General features: G+C 41.8%; 1 protein-coding gene across 5 annotated transcripts in view; it reads right to left on the reverse strand.

Annotated features, from left to right (window-relative positions):
- CTNNA3 (catenin alpha 3) overlaps positions 1-21,070 on the reverse strand; it is a 1,496,635-nt gene that overhangs the window by 1,355,210 nt on the left and 120,355 nt on the right. For all 5 annotated transcript variants that reach the window (XM_090056878.1, XM_090056880.1, XM_090056877.1 and 2 more), the window contains one exon: positions 14,581-14,747. In XM_090056878.1, coding sequence (XP_089913004.1) covers positions 14,581-14,747 — 167 coding nt within the window. The remainder of the gene's footprint in view (positions 1-14,580; positions 14,748-21,070) is intronic.

Here is a 21,070-nt window from a genome sequence, read left to right on the forward strand (position 1 = left end):
GAATCAATTGTTTTTTGGAACAGATAATTTCTTTACCAACTGTAATGTCCCACCGGAAAAATGAAATACACATTTGTTTCAGCACCTTCAGTTGCTGCATAGATGCCAGATGCTGACTGTAAGATTAAGTTGCTTGAGGAATAGTCTGCAGGGTTATGTTTGTCAGGACTATACATCACTGTATAGTCACAAATTTGTAGTTCCAGCATCTTCCAACACTCAAACTGGACTGAAAGTGAAAGGAAACATTGTTAACTCTGGATAACCAAGCCCTAGCAATGGTAACAGTAACACAGCAGCCATACAAGCAGAAACAGAAGCACAAACTCCCAAAACTTCTATTTCAGTTTGTGAATAATGCTGTTTGTCTAATCACAGAGGTTTGCTGGTATATGCCCAGAAATCAAGCTGAGTCATGACAGGGACAAGATCAATTGGATTATAATAGGCCTTTAATCTGTTGTAATTTTACATTCCTGGTTCAGATTCAGGGCCAACACAACCACAGAGATAGAAAAGATTGTCTGTTATTCTGACATATAGAATAATAATTATTTCCCAGTTTGTCTAGGGCAGCAAAAGGCTGAGAGGCTGCTGTTCTTCAGAATATTGATATAATCACTTTTCACTGTACTGGAATATTTTATTTACCCATGAAATACATTTTTAAAAATCTATGGATGAATATTAGTTGAATTAAGGATAAGAAGCAAATATAATCTCTATTCTGACAAAAGAAGGTAGTTCATTAAGAAGAAACTTAAAAGTTAATAAGCTGCATCTTCAAAAGACTAAATTATACTAGATGTACTATTTTAAAATCACCGTGGGAAAGATTCGAGAGAATCATTAAAAAGCTTTCTACATTCTAACTACTGAACACATATTTATGGGGGGGAATGGTTACTCTCAGGATACTTTGTTGTAATAGAAAAAGCTTGGGTTTATTTAGGTTTATGGAAAATGGGTTGCACAGTCTCCTCGGTTCAGAAAATATCAGATTACATTATTCTCATTTTAAAAGGACTGAAAACATATTTTGATGATAAGTGGATGCTATTATGTTCTGTAAGCATTTCTGTATTTCTGCTTCCTAAAGCAAAGGTAAGTGAAGTATTTGTTTTCTAGCTCATGATGATTTGTACTCATTTGAGGGACAAATAATTGTTGACTGAATGAACTCTGATAGATTATACTAATTACTAACTTATAAACTACTAAAGAAAACTGAATTTAAGGTCATTTTACCAAACTAAAATTGGCCACCTAAAAATGAAGGTTCACAGAAGGAAATTTCACAGAATATAGCCATCATATTATTTTCACTGGACTCTTGAAGATGATGCTCAAGTTTAACTACTGACTGAGCATTGTTACAGTGCTAGGAAAAACAGTGGTGGAAACATGCTAATGAGAGCCCTATATAATGCATTAGAAACATTTTTTGTGATGCATCCTGATCTCTGATTGAGACCTCTAGAGACTGCCACCCTATCAATAATAACCTGATGAATTTACTGTTCATTTTCTTTTTTCTTACCTTAATCCCATTTCCAAGTTTTTAAAAGTATTTTTCTATCCCTCCATTCATGGAAATAAGACTAGCATCTCTAACTCAACTGTACTGCTTGCTTCTGACATACTCCTTAGTAATGTATCCCAAATATTATCCCTTTTATCAAATAGTTTTGTCTAAGGGTATGTTTATACCCTGTGCCCAGCACTCCCAAGGAGACCATTCTTGAGCATATTCCACCCACCCATTCCTGTTCTCCATGCACCAAACCCAGAAATGAGAGGGCAAAGCCATGCACAGGGGAAGGGAGGCTCCTCCAATTACCTCTCAAGCATGCCTACGCCAGTAGCAAAAGGCAGCCCCTAAATCAGCTTTACTGCCTCATTTTTGGGGTTGGTATGAATTTAGTGGGAGTAGGAGGGAGTGGGCAAGGCGTGCTTGAGAGCAGTCCTTGCAGGAGCACCAAAGAAGTGGTGTAAACATACCCTCAGCTTCCCATTTACTACCTTTCTACTTTGAGATTTGCCTTGCAGTTATTTAATTCTATTCTTATTTGTAAAGGCTATTGCCATCATTTTTATAAATTATTTTGTCATAATAAAAGCATTTGTTGAGTGACCACAAAAACCTCCTTTCCCATTTAAAATAAATCCAAATCCTTTACTATTTCCTTATATCTGGATGTGTAAACACTTGCCCAGAACTCAGAACCCACCTGTCCGAGGGCAAGTTTGTATTTATTACGACTCCAGATTTATCCGTCTCAGAGAATGCAATTCATTTTTCTCTTACTCACACACACTCTACCCACAAAGCTGCTTTGGGTCTTGGTCAGGGTCCAAGAAGTTCTTCCTTCATTTTTTCTTCTTCAGAAAGAAACTTTTTCTCCTTTCCGATGGGCTTCTGGTAACCCTCCTTTCCTCATTTCCTCACAAGGTGTTACAGGGTTGTTCCCTTCCTGCTTTTTTGAGTGCACTGTATTGTGACTTGCTATCTCTCCACATTTTACAAGTGTTCTCTAGATAGGTCTGTTCCACCTCTGTCACAGCAGAAGTCAAATGTTTCTTCTTCAGTGGTTCCCACACAGTATGTGGAAAGACAAATGCCTCATAATTCCTCCTGCAGTAGCTATGGATACCTGTTGCCTAGCACCAGTTTGACAGGATAAAGAAGTCATTATTAGGTCATATCTCAGTGTTTCTAGGAAATCCAAGATATGTAAAGTCTTGATATGAGCTAGAATTATGGGGACAATTCCTAGTTGTGGTGACACAGTAACAGCACTCTCATCCTACAGTACAGAGGATGGACACTTTAAATGCCTCCTGATTTCTAAGTAATCATTTAGAATCTGCATGATCTTTTCACAATATACAGAAATAAAGTCTACCACAAAAATTATAGAAGGGGAAATATTTACACAGTCACATGAATAACTCATATCCATCTTCCCTAAGCCATGTACTGACCTATGTAGTAGTAGTGAGAATTCAATTCTGTTGGCTGGCTGGTAAATAAAGATCCATTTGAATTGAAGGGAAACAGGACGATACTTAGTGGGTGCATCTACACATGCTTTAATGCTTTCCACATTAAAACGCATATGTAAGCATACCCAGTATCTCCTTTGCAACTTTCTCAAGTGTCCTCATTCTGAGAGTCCTCCCTTGTCATGGGTTTAACCTGGAATGCATTAGTTTTACTATTGACTTCAATTATTTTCAGTGGGCTTTGAGATCAGAACCTATAGTCTGAAAAGTACCTACATTCATGTTTAACATTGGATTTTTGAGACTACTTTCCATCAATACAAAATATCAAAATGGTGCCACAAAAAATACACATCTCTGTAATGCACTGTAACACAACAGGGTATGGAAGTGCCCATTGTAGCATGTTATCTCATTCTTCTCTGACTAACAAAGAGGAGGACCAAAAGGAGGAGGAAAAGAAGCAGAGTGCGCTGCCCATAGAAACCTGATTTGCCATGTTGCTTCTTACTTCTAACCATTGATATTCCTCTTTTCCTGACAACCAAGTTTTAAATAATTCCAAGTTAGTATTTTATAAAGATTACTGGGTCTACTGATGAGTTTTTGAAAAATATATAGACCTAAACAGTAAATCTGCAAACATGACAAGGAAAAACAAAGGAAGATACAATATGCTAGAACAGCAGAATCTGAAATAGATTAGAGGAAAGATGTGCTGTCAGGATTCCTTGGATAAAATTTTCAGAACTTGTTACCTTCTTGTTTCTTTCTTCTGATCAATAAATTCAAGTAATTCTATCAGTCCATTAATTCACTTAATTAAACAATATTGCGCATGACTTCTAAAGTGAATGAGGTTGAAAATGTACCACTGGCTCAAAGGATTTGATGCATGGGGCAGAATTTAGTCTATCCAAAATGTTCACAACAGTGATTCAGCAGTTAATTAAACTTGGAGATTTTGGACACTAAAATAGAGCATAAATTAAAAAGACAGATGCATATCAACTTTCCTCCACCCCCATCCTTTGGGGGGACGGGAGGACCCTCAAATCTATATTCTGTTGTTTAAGGAGGCAGACTTATGTAAGCTGCATTATATGGATGTGATGAAACATATTTTCTTCTGTCATACCACATTGTTTTCAGTAATTAATTTTGTTCTTAATCTCAGCAGTAAATCTGTCACCACTGAATTTGTCATAATCATGAGCAGCTAAAAGCAGTATTATACCATCAGAGTCTAATCAGTAATTGAGTCTCTGCTGATCTTGTAATATATATTACCGGTATTCGATATCTAATGGAGAACTTAGGGTCATAGAAAAACCTGAAACTCTTCTTCTCCATCTTACTCATGCAGTTTCATTAAAGTTATTTGCTTACTGAAGTCAAGTATTTTTCTAATTCACCTAATTACTCTTAATAGTATTGAAAATTGTGCTGGTGAAACTTTCTTTGCCAAAAAAATCATATTCTAATTAACGGAAACAATTCATGACGAATAATAACTTTAAAATATGTATGTACTGTTGTAGCAAAAACCGCAGTGTCTTTTTTTTTATTATTATTATTATTATTATTGCATTCACTCCCCTGCCCCAAACATTTCTGACTTTTTCTCTCCCTCTCTATTCCCTATAGATAAGTATAAGTGAGCTCAACCTTAGGATAAGCTTTAAACATTTTTATTTTGGTAGCAAGTTTCTTGTTTTGGATATCCATTGTCTTATAATTATTAGGTTTGTATTGATTTTTACTGTTGTATATTGTATTATCATCATTTTTGTATTGATTTCTATTGTTTCATATGGATATAGTATAGTTTGGTTCACTTACAAACACAGGCCTAAAGTCGTGTCAAGTTTCCATTTTATGTCAAGCCTCCATCTTCTGTCCTCTGCCTGGGCATCCCATGTTGCAACAATATGATTCATTGTACCCCACCCATGTAAATTGTATTTCAATCATGCCCAATCATTCTCATTCATCGGGGAACCAATGGCAGCAGGCCTCTACTGAATGGCCTGTAACGACTGGGCCATCACCTCGGATTGATTCATCCAGGAACCACGGACCTCACCCAGGAACAGAGACAAGTCCAGCACCTGAAAAACAAAAGACCCTACAGACCCTACCATTGTACCCCATCATTACAGACACCCGAGACTGCACGTCCCTGCATGGAGCACACATGCTCAGTACGCCAGGGGCTAACCCTTGCCTGGGCACGCCTCCTGTCATTAGGGTCACACAAGGTCTGCCCCTATAAAGAGAAGCAGTGAAGACAGACCCACTGGGACGCCCTCTCCATCTGGACTAGCACCATGCCATACCACCTATCAACCCAGAGACCCTGCCAGCAACCCCCCTCTGGACTACATCTACTGGACAAGGACGACTTTCCAGCCTGGATAGGTAGATATTACCTTCATACCTCCTCATGCAGTTTGGACTCTCTCTCTCTCCTCCTGGACTTCAGTGGACCTCAGCCCCTGCACCAAGCCTCTCTAACCCCTGCTGCCATTGTGTGGGTGTGTGGGTGCAAGGGAACCAATAAGACACTGTCACCATCTCCCATGTTCAATAACACCACTGTCATTTACAACCCTGAGTTGGGTCATGTTTTACTGAATCCCAGTCCCTTCCCCATCTTAAATTCCAGCCTCATCTCTCTCTCTCTCTCTCTCTCTCAGCTCCAGTTCCCACCCTCTCCGCTACTTTCCCGATCTCCTCCCAACTCCATCTCCCCTTTTCTGCCACCTCTCAGCCTCTCCTTGCTTTCCTACTGTCCCTGCTCCCCGTCTCTCTGTTTTCAGGCTTCCCTCCCCACACCTACTGTAATCTCCCCACCCCACCCCACCCCACCCCCACAGCAGCTTCCCAGCTCCTATTAGCTGTCCTGCAGTTCTCTCCAGCTTCCAACACCTACTGCAGCTCTCTGCAATTTCTCTAGCTGCCCTGGAGCCATCCTCTGGCTTCCCACACCCAGAGCTCCTCTTTAACACCCACACTTTCCCTTAGTCCCATCTTTCCCCTCTCCCTACCTACCTTTTCAGCTCCCCCTAGCTGTGCTGGCATGGCTTCCCTGTTCTGTGGGCTTTGGGCATTGTCTTTTAATCATTTAAGATCAATTAACCTAAAGTTACCCCCAAGCCTGAGTTCTTCAGCCCAGGCCCCTGTAGTCTACCGGTTCTAATCCCAGCCTTGGTAACTTTAACTCCCTACCCCTCTACTTTCTTACCTTAACCTTTCCCCAGGTATCCCAAGTACACCAAGCACAAATATACATACATACATATCACAATACCCAACTTAGGAACTCACCTGTGTGTATGTATAGGTGGGTGGTATGTGTGTAAATTAGTGAATACATATATAGATGTTATTGTGTGTGTGTGTGTGTGTGTGTGTGTGTGTGGTATATGAATTAGTAATCCACATATGTGTATTAAATATGCAGGTGTTGGTAACTGATTCTGTCTAAATTTGGTGTGTGTAGTGTGCGTGGACCTAGACCAATTATTTTGAACATGTGTGTATCTGAGTTGCTAGTGTGAGAGCATGCATGTGTGCGCATGTGTATATATATATGGTACTGTGTGCATGAGTTACAAATTAGTGATCTGTGTCTAACTTTTGGGGTGTATAGTGTATGTGCCTGAGCTTGTAGTGTGGGTGTGTATGCCTAATAGGGGTGTATGCACCAGTAAGTGTGTGCTGAATTGATTTTTATGTTTGCATGTGCAGTTGTATACCATGCCCTCCTATCCAACAGCACAATATTGAGATCCTGAGCATTGGCCTGACCCCTCAGGGCAACGCTGTAACACAATTAAAGTTTAATTTCAACCTTTTTTTTAAGAAATGATTTTTTTCTTTTAAAACTAATGTTTGCTTTTGAAATTTCCTTTTTTTTTTTTTCTTTTTTTAAGGCTAAAACCCCAAAGCTAAACTAAACAGTTAGATCAAACTATTTATGTCAAACAAGATGTTTAGTTCACTCTAAAACAAGTTTCTCAGCCTTTTGTTTTGTTGGGGAGATTAGAAAGTTATCATTTTGGGTCAATCTGGAGCAAAATTAAATTTTATTTTTCCGTCAGCCAGAAATAAAAATAATCTCATTTGCAGCATAGCTGCAAACACACTTCTACATGTTAATTGTTTATTCCAGTAAATTCAAAATGATACAAGTGATACTGTGACAGGAGTTCTGAGAGCTAATCATATTATTATTGTTTCCGATTTACTGTGTATCCAATAACTTTATAGTAAAATTAAAGTTTAACAAACCAGCCTGCTTTTCTGCCAGTACAGTAAGTAGAGAAAGCCTACCTGTAAGATCCAATTTTACAAGAGAGAAACTAGCTTTAAAATGTTTCACAGGGTGGTAATAAACCCAGTTCTACTGAGTGATCAATACCATTAACTTTCAAAATATACTCTTCAATTTATGCAGTTTAAAAATAGCTCATGTACATGTATGCCATATAGTATAATTAATGCAGTACAATAAATATGTAACTTGGAATTGATAAATACTCTGCAAACTCTTTGATTTTGCTGGCTCATTTTCTTTCATTTTTATATATGTAACAAAATCTCTGCCTTGGTCAGCATTTTCATTTCATTCATTGTGTAATGAATGTCATTAATTCATAGCCTTTAAGAGTAATTTTGATTCAATGATCAAAAGGTCTTGATTTTATAGTTTATGAAAATTACAAAAGCTCAGAGCCATGGAAATGAAAGGCAAAGAATTTTTTCATCTCCTCTCAAATGATAAATGACAGATGTACAGTTTAGATTCTCTTGTGGAACAGGACAGCATTTTAGTGCTATCCATAGTTTAGAAGAGATTCAAAAGAATATTTTAAAGGCATATTTTAAAAGTACTGTGTTTTTAAATGATATGCACTAGTAAATATTCAGAATTTGAAACTGATACAGGCAAAGACAAGGTCTGCTTTCCATACTGCAGAAAGCATGGGGAACTTTCTAGACCTGGTCCACATTAAGAAAAACTGAAATTTCCAAGGTGGGGTTGTGAAAGTCTGGTTTCGAATACCCAACCCTGTGCCACCTTGGTGCATGCGCCTAGTGTTGGGTACTGTTTGGGGTCATGTGACCTCTGGAGGGGTCCTTGATCACACCAGGGAAAACCCCAGAACTCACATGTCATGATTTTGAATGGATCCTCAGTGGTAGGGTCCCCTGTTGATGACTTCTTAGGATCGGTCACATTTCCCAACAGATATTCATGGGGCTCCACCTCCCCTATACCCCATCCACATGCTAGCCTCTGGTCTTTGCTGATCCCTGCTCCTCACACCTCCTGGATTTTGATGTACTGCCTGGTCGCGGGGCTCCAGGGATGGCTAGGTACCCAATTCTCCTGGATGTCATGTCGACAGCCTGCTGACTGTTTGTCAGGCCCTGGGGGCAGCTCCTGTCCTTGGAGCATTATCCACACCCCATCCAAATAAAAAAGAAAAAAATGATCCAAAGAAAAAGACGCACAAAAGGACATGGACACTTTAAAATGGCAAAAAGGACACAAAGAAAAGAAGGCTGAAAAAGAGGGGTGGGGTTTGGCTAACCAGCACTTCCACCCCCACAGCCTCAGTGTCTGTAGCTTAATCCATCCCTCAACACTGCTCCAGGTCTCTGCCCTTGTTAGGGTTCTCCTTCGCTCCTCCTGGAGCTGGCTCCACCACTGCATGCTGGTGCTGCCTGCAGCCAGTGTGGAGAGCTCACTCAGCCCCAGCTGCCTCCACTGCTCTCCCCCTCTCTGCACTGATGCTTGCTTTTATCCAGGCCAGGTAGCACTCATTAATGAAGTAATTTGCCTGTGCTGGCTCCAGCTGGAGATGAGTGTGGCTGATGAGCCACATGAGTGTTTCCTCCCAGTGCGGCCCATCCTGCATTTGGCAGCCTAAATGGGTAAGTGACCCCTGATTTTGTGGTTTTTCCAAGTGGGGATGGGTTGCCTCTGTCCTGAGTTCCCCCCACAGGGAGGTTTTCTGCTCCCTGGAGGCTGTCCCCCTGGGACAGGGTTCTAAAATATAAAAAGGAAACTGAAAGATTTTGAAAAGAATAAAATCAGAATTAATTAGGAACTCTTAACTGTAATTGAATCTGGCTCAGGTTGATAGTGGCCAAAAATTGTTATTGCACAATGGCTGGTCAATGGCATATTTTAAAACTATTTGGTATTTTCAATCTATTTCTTAATTAATAAAAAGTATATATCAACATAAAAGGGCACTATTATAACTGATACCATTGTTGGCACAGACAGACAGGCCAGGGACTGAACTGACATGGAGAATTTACTTCTTCCCCCCAGGACAAAAGGCATGGCTTCAGTGGCAGATTCAGAGGGGGTGGAGTGGTATAGCCAGATTGCCATTTCAGACTGCACCATGACAGCAGTGACTGGGGACTTCCTGAAGTAAGAATCACCCCCTTCCTTTCCTTTCCATTCCAGACTCAGTGGCATGTCCTCTCCCATTCCCCCCCAGCAATCCTGGGGACAGGGGTCACACCAAAGTGGCTCTTGCCCTATTCCAGGCAGGCTGTGCAGTGGCAGCAGCAGCAGTAGGCAGGTTCCTTCTCCCCTCTTGGTCTCCCCAGGAAACCACTGCTACCACTGTTCCCAGCTAAGCCTGGATCTCCACATGACCCAAGCACAAATGGGGAAGGAGCAGCTCTGCAACTCTCTCCACCCTGGGTCAGCCAGGGACAGCAGCAGCAGTGAGCAGGCATGGGGTGGTGGGGAGATGGGAGGAGAGGTGTGCAAGGTACATGCCACTGAGTACTAAGTGGGGAGTACAGAGCATTGCTGCTAGTCTTGTACTACAAGTTGTATTCAATAAAATTAATAGAGGAATTCAGTCTACAGTGGGAGCAATCTGGTGCTTTTCATGAAAGCTATATTTAAACAGAGCAGAAAAGAAGAAAATTTAAGTGAACTCTTTATAAAGAATTCAGAATTTCTGAACAATCCTCTACATTATTTTGTGATTAAAATGATTATTAGCTCCAACTTTCCAATGAAAAAGTGACTCAAAGACATTAGAAATATTAGATCTATACTCTAGAATACTGCCCAATTTTAGTAATTTCATACCTTAAACACATTAGCAGTGCCGTTAGGATTATGAATTATCTATTTATATAAAAATGTAATAAAGTATTGATGAAAAAGGTCAAAAATAGGTCATTTTCGAAATTTCTTTTACAACTGACAAATTACATATTTACACTGTAAGAATTTCTGTACCAGAGAACACCAATGATCCTTCTAGCCCAGTAGCATAACTGAAGAGGAGCAGCCAGGGCAGCAGCCCCAGGCACTAACTTTTGTGGGGCAGGAAAAGGCCATTGCAACAGCCAGTACTGCTGTGCACAGTCACAGTCCAAGGCATGGAGCTTTCCTGTTATGTCTCGGATCTATCCTATATTGTCTCCAAAAATTGTCAATGATGGATACTTCAAAGGAATCATTAAAATACCCTTTATTGTAAGATAGTATTCTAGAATTCCTTCCTAAGCTCTCATGAAATCTGATTCCCTTGCTCGCACTGAGTTCCCACTAACTCTACAAATAGTCCCACTAAAACTAGGGACTGGTGTTCAATGCAAACCAGACTATCAGTCTGGCCTTTGGTGATCTGTTTGTTCCTGGATGCATTACAATAAGTAGATTCTGGCATCCCTGTCAGTTTATTGATTGTAAACTGAAGATGCTAGAAATAAAGAAACAAATTAGTTTCTGCTTTAAAGATATAAACTGACCAGAAGTAAAATACCTGCAGGAAAATATCTGAAAACTATATTCAGCCTACAAAATCTGTTTAACAGAGATATGATACTGGCAACTGCAATTGTGCAATTCAAAAAAAGGAAAAAAAAGTTATTTACATAGAACATTACGATTAAAACAGATGAGCTGAAGTTGAAACAATGAATGTTGTTTCTCTAATAGGGAAGTATTTTGACATTAGGATCAACAGGAGTATTGTGACAGGTGCGCCTCTTCGGGGTCCATCTACTGGTGACCGCACCCACCTGTTATGGGCCAACCACCTGCCTTCTCTCCTGCCATGCCTTGCTGTTAATTGATTAATTATAAGATGTTAATTAAGCAGGAGGCTGCCCATTTACTGCCCCGATGTAAGGGGGCACTATCTGTGGCTCCTTTCCTCTCCTGCACTGCAGCCCAAGCCTCGCAGATGGTACTAACATCGTTTGGTCTGGGCCATGTTCTACTCTGGCCCCCTTGTCCTCCCTAGGCTCTCCGTGGCCCAGTCTCGCTCTGCACCCTCACTGGCACTTGGGGTCAGTGCACCCCAAAATCCTGTGCCTTCTCTGGCACTGGGGTCCCCATGCTGCCACAGGCCCCCTATGAGGCCCCCTCCATCCCCCAAGCCACCAGTATTAAAACAGTAATAAATCAAACACAAGCCCCTGGGCTGTAACAAACTCAAGCCACCCGGCTATAACGTCATTCAAACCCTACCGGGGAATACTCCATCCCACAACAGTATCATGAGTTGCTCGTTCAGTCAGGCCTCTCCCCTTTGCTTGCTCAGTCAGAGCTCCTTCCCCCTTGGCTACTAGCAGGGAACTCCCTTCCTGGCCTCAGGTCTAGGACTTGTGTGAGCCAGGCCCTGCCCCTTCCTGTCAGCTGACTGCTGACAGGTGTGGGTCGCTAGCTCACCTGGGTTGCCCTGGTGACCCACAGCCTGGGGCTGCCTACTCACTGCTAGGGCTCTTTCCCTAGCAGTTTCTACTCTTTATAGGAGCCGGGCATCTAAAATGCCCTGCAACAAGTATGTAACAATTTGCATAACAGCAGCCCAATCAGTAAGCATTTTAAGATGATGTTAAATAGAAGGAAACAGAAATACAAGACTCCCCATTCATGATTCAAGGGGCTGAAAAGGACCCCATCCAAAACCTGGTTCTATGGTGAATATTATTGAAGTACCTTCTATATTTGTTTACCACAGAAAATTTCCATTAAAAAACATTTTCCTCTTTAAGTGTGTGCCTATACTGGGGTGGTTTATAACCCCAGAATGCCCTTCAGCTCCACACCTCTCTCTACTGTTCTGCTGTCTGTCCTCTAAGAACAGACTAAGATTTGCTTCTGAAATAATTTCTTAGTCCAGTGAACCTTAGTTCCTCCTATCTCAATCTAGGATTTACAGCTCCAGCAGAAAAATTATAGCCAGTTTATGGGTCATGCCCTTATCAGTTTGAATAAAGTATTATAGCTCCTTGCCCCACACAAGCATGACAAGCCTTCACTCAATTGCTCTGTCTGGGGTAAACATGATTTCAATCAGTAAGATAAGAAATAGCAAAAAGATTTGTTTGTTACACAAGCAAGAAAAATCATATAAATAGAAATCATAGATTGAACTAACAGAAATAGGAGAAAATAATCATAAGAACTAGATTAGGATCTTACCCTCCACTATTCACCAAAATAGTTTCTCCCTGACTAGAGTTCTGTCTCATGCATCTTCTCTTGCTAGAGAATTCCTGCAAGCAGCTTCTCAGCTTGTATTATCTGACTTCTGCCAGCAAAAGGACTAAGGCCCTGGCAAACATTACAATTAAGATGCAATTAACCCATTTATTGATCTATAAATAGTAACTCTGCCACATATTCACAGGATTAATTGTTCGCCAAACAGGAAACAACCCACAGAAATATTCCACAAAAGGTGTGTAACAGTTTTGTGGCTGGTTTCCATCATGCCTCACACTGAATGTGAGGCAGGGTAACAAGAGCTGGCTCAAGACTCTGTGCAGTCTTGGGGCTGGGACCAACAATCAGCTGATTGTCATTCCTAGCCTTAGGAGCACTCAGATTCAGCTGGGTTGTGAGCACCTGGCTTCCAGCTTGATGGCACAGGAGAAAGCTGGCAAGCGTGGCACAGAAAGAGGCACAATTATTGGGATCAAATCCTATCACAGCATTAAATGAATGTGTGCTAGGAGCCTAAGACACCCAAAGCCTATTGAACCCGAGACAACCATTTGCCTCACTTCTTAACTTTACCTACTCATCTACTCTATTTACTAAAATCCAAGACAAGACTTCCTTACCCATTAAAAGCCTTATCTTGGATTCAAGTACAAGTTGGAAGCAGGCAACTGCTGCACCTGGGCTCTTGCTCTGGCCATGACACAGGGTCAAGGTAGAAGACAGAGCTGCAGTCAGAGCTCTCCACTGCCACTTAGCCTCAGTCACAGCTCCAGCTCTGACCCCACTCTGGCCTGGGAGATGGAGCATTGTTGTTCTGGCCCCTGCCCAATTGTGCAGCAGAAACAGTGGTGGAACCTCTGACTCAAGCCCTCGTTCCAACTCCACCAGGGCCGGGACCGGAGTTGGAGCTACCACCACTGCAACAGCTACTGTATGCTTAGGAAGGGGCCAGAACAACCATGTACTCTATATCCAGGACCAGAGCCAGAGTGGGAGCCATGACAGAGTAAGCAGCAGCGGTGGGGGCACATGCCAGGGGAGGCAAACACCAGAGGGCACAGACATGGTGGGGACAGGTAACAGAGGGGGCAGATGGGAGGGGAGCAAGAAAGAAGTGGGGGTGGGGAAGGCCTCACAGGATTCTGGCACTATGAGAGGGGCAGGCGCTGGGGGGCTTAGATACAGGGAGTCAGGTGGGAGAGAGAGCACATGGAGGGAAACAGGCAATGAGGGCAAGTGGCAGGGGGCAAAAGCAAGGTAGGTGCAGGTGCCAGAAGGTGCAAGGAGGGGGCGGGGCAAGGAATAGGAAGGAACAGGTAACAGAATGCAAAGGGCAGGAGTCAGGTCAATTGACTCCTCTGCCACCTATCACCCCCCTCCCCCCGCAATATAAAGATATTACACACCCTGCAGTTCAATAGACCTAAAAAACTCAGTCTACAATTGCTTCTGCACTCATCCTGAAAGGAAACAGACATATGCTATTTATTTGACCTTCAAAATAACAATATACGTACTGATTTCTCACATATACCATGAGAAAAATCAGAAGTGTGTTAATCAGATACATTAAAAAAGAAACACATTTAAGGCCTCTCTGTGGATATTCTAGCAAAGGAATTCTCTCAGATCTAATAGTAATCAGTTACTGGAAACAATGGCACGTTTATAGTAACTCACTGTATAAGCACAGTGTTTCCAGTAAGAAACTTGGAAAGAGATAAAATAATGAAAGTAAATGTCTATATTTCCTCTTAATTCTCTGTATCAAATTTGTTCAATTAACAGGTAGAAATGTGTTTTTTCTCTCCTTCCTATAGATTTGACTTAAAATGTGGACTGTATTTGATCTCATGCACTTTTACCCATTAGAGACTAATTTAATTCTCCCATATTAGTGGTTGTAATAGCTCCAAATGCTACCTGGAATAAAACTTATTTTTATACTTTTTAATTTATTGAAAGCACATGTGACCTGTGACATAAGTGAGGATGGTGTACTGAGTCAATAAATGCAGACACTTCTCTGACAATAGGCATACTGAGTTAGCTCAGGTCCTACTTACCAGTGTTAAATGTTGCAACAGGTAGGCAACATCAGTCATGTCTGCCAGAATAAGTAGTCTAGTGACAGCAGTCAAAAGGGAACGCGCTGCTTGAACAACAGCCTCCCTTTTAGGTAGATAACAAGGATCCTTAGTAAACTCTTCTGCTGATGCCCTTAAAGTTTTGCCTGTAAAATAAAGCCACAATTTCTATTAGGATACATTCCAAAACTATAGAGATATTAGGAAAAACCATTCAAGTTGCATCAATTATTTTCTGTATTGGAAATGTGGACAATTGAATTAGAATGTTGTTAATGCCTTTAAAAGATCACCTGGCCCAGATCATCCTCTGTCTTCTCAGTTTTCAGCACATCCTCCGTATTCCATAGCACAACAAACCAAATAGTGAGAGAAAGAGAGAATCCCCAGCTGAGTTCTCTTGTAGCCCAGGGGGAACAGCAGAGCCCATAGATTATGAGTTCTAAATAAATCTCTTCTGCTCCCTGGTGCTTATAATTCTGCGCATTTCATAGTCCTTGCTATTGACCAACACTTTGCGCGCTCATCATGAGAATGAAGAAATTATCACTTCACCCACTCAGTTTTAACTGGAAGGTTCTCATAGATCTAGAAACAAAACCCAGGGACATAAAATGACAGATTTCACAGCCTCCAAGACAGAATGTGCCAAATGCATAATGTAGTTAGGACTCTTGCCATTAAACCAAGGAGCAGAAATAGAACCCCAGACCCATAAGCCCCGACATTACTACTCTCCAGCAAATAGTTATGTAATTCACGGGTAAAGTTTGTGTCCCATTTTTTTTACATGAGCTTCTCCATTTACATAGTGAAATTCCTTTCTGGTGGCAGAAGTCTGTGTGGAAAATGTAAAAGTCTTGAGTTTAAAAATTGTGTATCAACACATTTATGGAAACCTTAAATTTGCAAGTGATGGAATATTGTTCTTAAATTCACACACAGAAACAGGGGCCTGGAAGGGGCCTCATGGCTTATTGTATCCAGTTCCTTAAGTCTCCCCTTCTGGATCTGTTTTTATTAACCTGTGACCCTCACTCTCTTCCCTGTTTTCTCTTTATTTGTCCCCCATATCTAGTTGATGTATCCCCAGTGTCCTCCCTTAAGGGAAGTTTAGTTTCCTTTTGTGGGCATTGACCTATGATCTCCCTTTGGCACATGAAATAGGCCAGTCCCCCATATTCACCAAGAACCAAAGGATCAACCAGGCCATTCATTCAATTTCAAGTTAGTGCCAGACAGGATTACTGAAGGAATTGGATGAAGTAATTTTAGAGTAATTGGCTTTTCTCTTTGAGAATTTGGGGAGAATGCATGAAGTCCTGGATGAATGGAAAAAGGCAAATATCATACCTATCTTTAGGAATGGGAAGAGGAAGGATCTAGGGAATTACAAGCTTGTTATTCGGACTTCAAAATATGGAGCAGTTGATCAAGGAATCTTTTTCTAAGTACCTGGGGAATAAGGTGATCAGAAACAGCCAACATGGATTCAACAAAAATAAGTCATGCCTGACCAACCTGATTTCCTTCTTTAGCAAGGCTTTTTACTAATGAGAATGTCCTGAGAGACTATGTTAACTAAGAAAATACAGTCTGGATGAAAGTACTGTAAAATGGATACATAACCAGGATCATCATGTTCAAACAGTAGCCATCAATTGCTCAATATCTAAATAGGAGGAGGAATCGAACAGGGATCACCAGGTGTATGCAGTGTGTTAAGTATTGTTTAATATCTTCATTAACAGGTGTGACTGAGTGAACAGTTAGCAAATTTCCAGATGAAAAACAACCTGAATGGCATTGCTGACACAATGGAAGGTAGGCTTAGGATCCATAATGACTGATAAACTGAAGAAATGGTCTAAAATAAATTAAATTACACACAATCAGGACAAATACAAAGTCCTCTACTTTGGATGTATTAACTGAAACGTATGCCAACTATTAATTCTACTGCCTACTGTCTAGAAAACCAAAATTCTTTATTTAACCTATGATCAGCAACATCCATTGTATACTCTCTCACTGTTTCTATGCAATTTTGTTTTTCCTGAAAGTTTGGGGTTGAGGTGCTCAAAGGAAGGCCTGTGGGCCAGCGCTGAATCTTCTGGACCATGGGACTCCCTGTAGGTTCACAAATTTGGCAGGAGGGGAATAGTAGCAGTATTAATTGTCACAGCTTCCCAGCCATCCAATTTTTGGACCCATGGGGTTCCCCAGGGGCTAGATGACATTGCTCCGGACACCGAATCCAACCTATGGACCAGCCCCTCTCATGTGCCTCATGCCCTGGAAAGGCTGAGTGCCACTGATTTAGGATGTTGTGAAACATTTCAGATTAAAGAAATTGGAACTGTACCAAAATACAGCTATGCACTATTGTGTAAAGAAACTAAGGAGCATATGGATGAGATACATCACCCTAACTTTGCCCCTAAACGAAGTAGGGTTAAAAGTTGGAATAGTTCTGCCATACTTGTGTTACTACAGAATCATGTAGCTGTAACAGCTGTGTCCTAACAGCTTATATTATTATTGTGTTGATACCAAAGAATACTATCTGTCTATAACACCTATGGTAGGGTGTACCACTAGCCTTGCACAGGGCCTGTGTTCTCCAATCCTTCAGACCCACAGCCAGCTAGACAAAAAGGCCATATCTACAACATTTTTTTTTGGAGGGGGAGATTGATTGTTTTTAATTGTTCCCAATGTATAGTACCACAAGAGTAGCTCCACCAGAAGGAACAGTGCTGAGAGCACTAACAAAGAAGTCACTTCTTAACTTTACCTTTGAGTCAACAAGGCCTATTCTGAGAAGACTTGATGGCATGATGGCAGAAATGCCAGCAACCAGTTTTATACACTAATGTTTTCATCTTTGGTACAACCAGTGGAGCTTTGTTAGTGGTAGCATAGCCCTAGGAGAATTGCAGAAGAAAGCCCAGGCAGCAGTAACTCCTAAAAAAAAAATCTTGTTGCACAAGGACAAATTGTTAGAAGAAATGGTCTCCCGATTAAAACTCTTTACATTCTCCTAGAAGGTAAAAAGTCTTATCCAAAGTCATAAAATTAATAGTTATTGTCTCACTAAAATCAGGTGATGCCATTAAGAGTAAGTGTAGCCATTAAAAGCCTGGAAGTACAAAGGAAAATTATTAGCATGGCAATAAATATTGTTCATCTGAAAAGAGATTTTTCCAGTCTTCTAGATTTAAAAATAGCATTTAAAATATTTATGATATTGCTTTATAACGCGCTAAAGATACTATTTTGAACATAAGATTACAGAGTTGAGTTCTGTGTTCCATGCTGCCATTTGAAATCCTGAGAACAGGGAAGCCTTTGGGATTCCCAGTCTTCTGAGCAATATGCTAGCTTTGTTCCTTATATGGAACTTTTCCCTTTTAGGTATCCAAATGAAATCCTGATTAAAGATAGTGCTATATTTTCCAAATCCAGATTTGTGCCATATACAGATACTCACCCGCACAAAACTGAAAAGTGTGGGCACATGCATGCATAAACAAGTGTGCACAAACATGCACACACACAGAAGTCATGTTTTTTTTGTCTGGCGAACAGTGAAAGTTCTAATTTAAAAAAAATATATATCAAGGATAGTATATTACTTATTTTAAAATAAAATTCACAGTACTCTCAGCATCAGTTAAGTTCATAGACATTAGGGGCTGAAAGGAACCTTGTAAGATCGAGTCCAGCCCCCTTCCCAGATGCAGGAAGTCTGCAAGGATCAAATGATCCCAGCAAGATAAACAAACATCCAAATGCCTTTTGAATGAGTCCAGAGTAGGTGCTTGCACCACCTCTGGGGGGAGTCTGTTCCAGGCCTTGGACACTTGGACTGTAAGTAAGTTTTTCCTTATAATCGAGTCTAAATCAGCCTTCGAGAAGTTTATGGCTCTTATACCTAGTTATCCCTTTGGGAGCACTGGTGAACAAGTGTTCTCCCTGATCTTGATGCAGCCACCTTACACTTATAGGCAGCCACCAAGTCCCCCCTGAGCCCTCTCTTTGCCAGGCTGAAGAATTCCATGTCCCTCAGCCTCTCCTCATAAGGCTTGCTCTCTTGGCCTTTGATCATATGGGTGGCTCTCCTCTGGACTCTCTTGAGCTTATCCACATCCCTCCTGAAGTGGGGGTCCCAAAACTGGATGCAGTACTCCAGCTCACTAAGGCCAGGTAAAGTGAGAGGATGACGTTTCTGGTTTTGCTTGAGATGCATCGGTGGATGCATGCCGGAGTTTGGTTTGCTTTGCCAGCCACAGCATCACATTGGTAGCTCATGTTCATCTTGCGGTCAAATCAAGATGCCCAAGTCTCTTTCAGTAATGGTGCTAGCGAGCGTAGCATCACCAAGCCTATAAATATGATGCTGGTTTTTTCTCCCAAGGTGAAGTGCCCTGTATTTTTTTTTAATATATTGAATGCCATCAGGTTTTGGTCTGCTCACTTTGCAAGCATGTCCAAGTCTGCCTATATCCCCAGCCCGTCTTTCAGCATGACTGCCTTCCCCCATGGTTTAGTGTCACCCATGAACTTTGCCAGTCCACATCTGATGCCCTAATCCAGATCATTAAATGAAAATATTGAAGAGTACTGGCCCAAGCACTGAGCCATGGGGGACTCCACCTTGTATCACGTTGATTTGTTCCCATCAACTAGTAGCCTGAGAAGATCAAGGCCACAGTTCCCTAGCTTGGTCATGAGGACATCATGGGAGACCAAATCAAAGGCCTTCTTGAAATCCAGATAAATGACATCAAACTCATCTCCTTTGTCCAGGCAATGTGTCACCTGGTCATAGAAGGAGATTAGTTTGGTCAAGCAAGATCTTCCAATAATAAAACTATGTTGGCTGGCATTCAGTAGGTTGCCTTCTGTTAGCCTGTTGCAGATGGATCCCTCAATAGTTTTCTCCAAGATCTTTCCAGGGATGGACATCAGACTGATAGGTCTGTAATTCCCTGGATCTTCCTTCTTTCCTTTCTTGAAGATTGGGATCATGTTGGCTCTTTTCCAGTCTTCTGATACTTCACCCAAGCACCACAAGCTTTCAGATACCTTGGCCATAGGGCATGCTATGATGTCTGCCAGCTCTTTTAAAACTTATGGATGTCAAGCCTCTCAAGGTATTCTCTCATTTGATCTGTCAGTTGTGGGCCTATCTCCCAAGCCCTGGATGCTTTGGGTCCTGTCTGACAGTCTGATCCCCTTGGGCAGGTGGCAAAATGATGAAAACTAATCATTTAGGAGATTGGCCTTTTCTTGGGTGTCAGAAGACATCAGCTGCCCCATTTGATCTGTCAGGGGGCCAATGTTGCTTTTGTTTTTCCTCTGATTTCCCACACATCTGAAGAATGACTTTTTGTTATCTGGTGGCTAGCCTGAGTTTGGTTACCGCTTTGGCTTTTTTGGGACCACTCCTTACAGGTAAGGGCTAGGGCTGAATAGTCCTCTTTAGTGACAATTCCAGTTTTCCATCTGGTGTAGGCTTCTCTTTTAAGTTTCTCTGGTACCACTGAAAGTGGGTGTTAGACAACTGTGGAAAGCAGCTGAGAGGAGCTGAGGAGGGTTATGCCCCCACCCCGCTGAGTCCTACGTGGCCCAGCTCCCCAGGGAACCATGCATCCTGGTGCTGCCCAGCATGAGAGATAGAAAGGTGACGGGGGACACTTACTCCCTTCTCCAATGGGTCAGGGATCTCCTAAGCCCCAGAATGGCACAGTGCTGGTGTGACCACTGTGCATGGACAGGATTTAAAAGGGCCCACCAACAGCACCACTACTCCATGCTCCTTATCCATGTTGACAAATGACATGGCTTGGAGCAATTCTGGCCAGGTCACAAGTGATTACAGGGCTCTGGGGGCTGGGCTTAGAGGGCAGATGGTTTTCCCCTCCATAATCCCAGTTACAGGTCATGGGCACAGGAGGAAGAGATGTACTGGAGAGGTAAAACAGAAGACTAAGGCATTGGTGCCACTGCGAAGGCTTTGGCTTCTTAAATCACAGTCCACACCTCAGGGAGATGGCTTCTTAAATCACAGTCCACACCTCAGTCTGCTGGGAAGAGATGCCTCCATCTTGCCCCAGTGGGAAAGATTTTTTTTTTTTTAAACCAGATTGGCTGACCCGCTCAACAGAGCTTTAAACTAAGATTTCCAGGGGATGGGTGGAAAACCATTGGAACAAGCCCAGGAAGAGACAAGCACATAATCAGCGGGTCAGGAAATGCAACTGAACTTACTCCTACCTGAGCCCATGGATAGGACTCTCCTGAGCTTACAAAGAAGCCTAGGGCTTTCAATGGCTGGTTCAGCTCCTGTATACTAATGCCAGGAGCATAGAGAATAAACAGAAGGAACTGGCCCTCCTACTAAGCAATAACAAATATGATCTCATAGGGATAACAGAGATCTGGTGGGACTCCACGTATGACT

The sequence above is a fragment of the Crocodylus siamensis genome, chromosome 7 (genome assembly GCF_052110815.1).
Source record: "Crocodylus siamensis isolate JL-2025a chromosome 7, ASM5211081v1, whole genome shotgun sequence".
NCBI classification, from domain to species: Eukaryota; Metazoa; Chordata; order Crocodylia; family Crocodylidae; genus Crocodylus; species Crocodylus siamensis.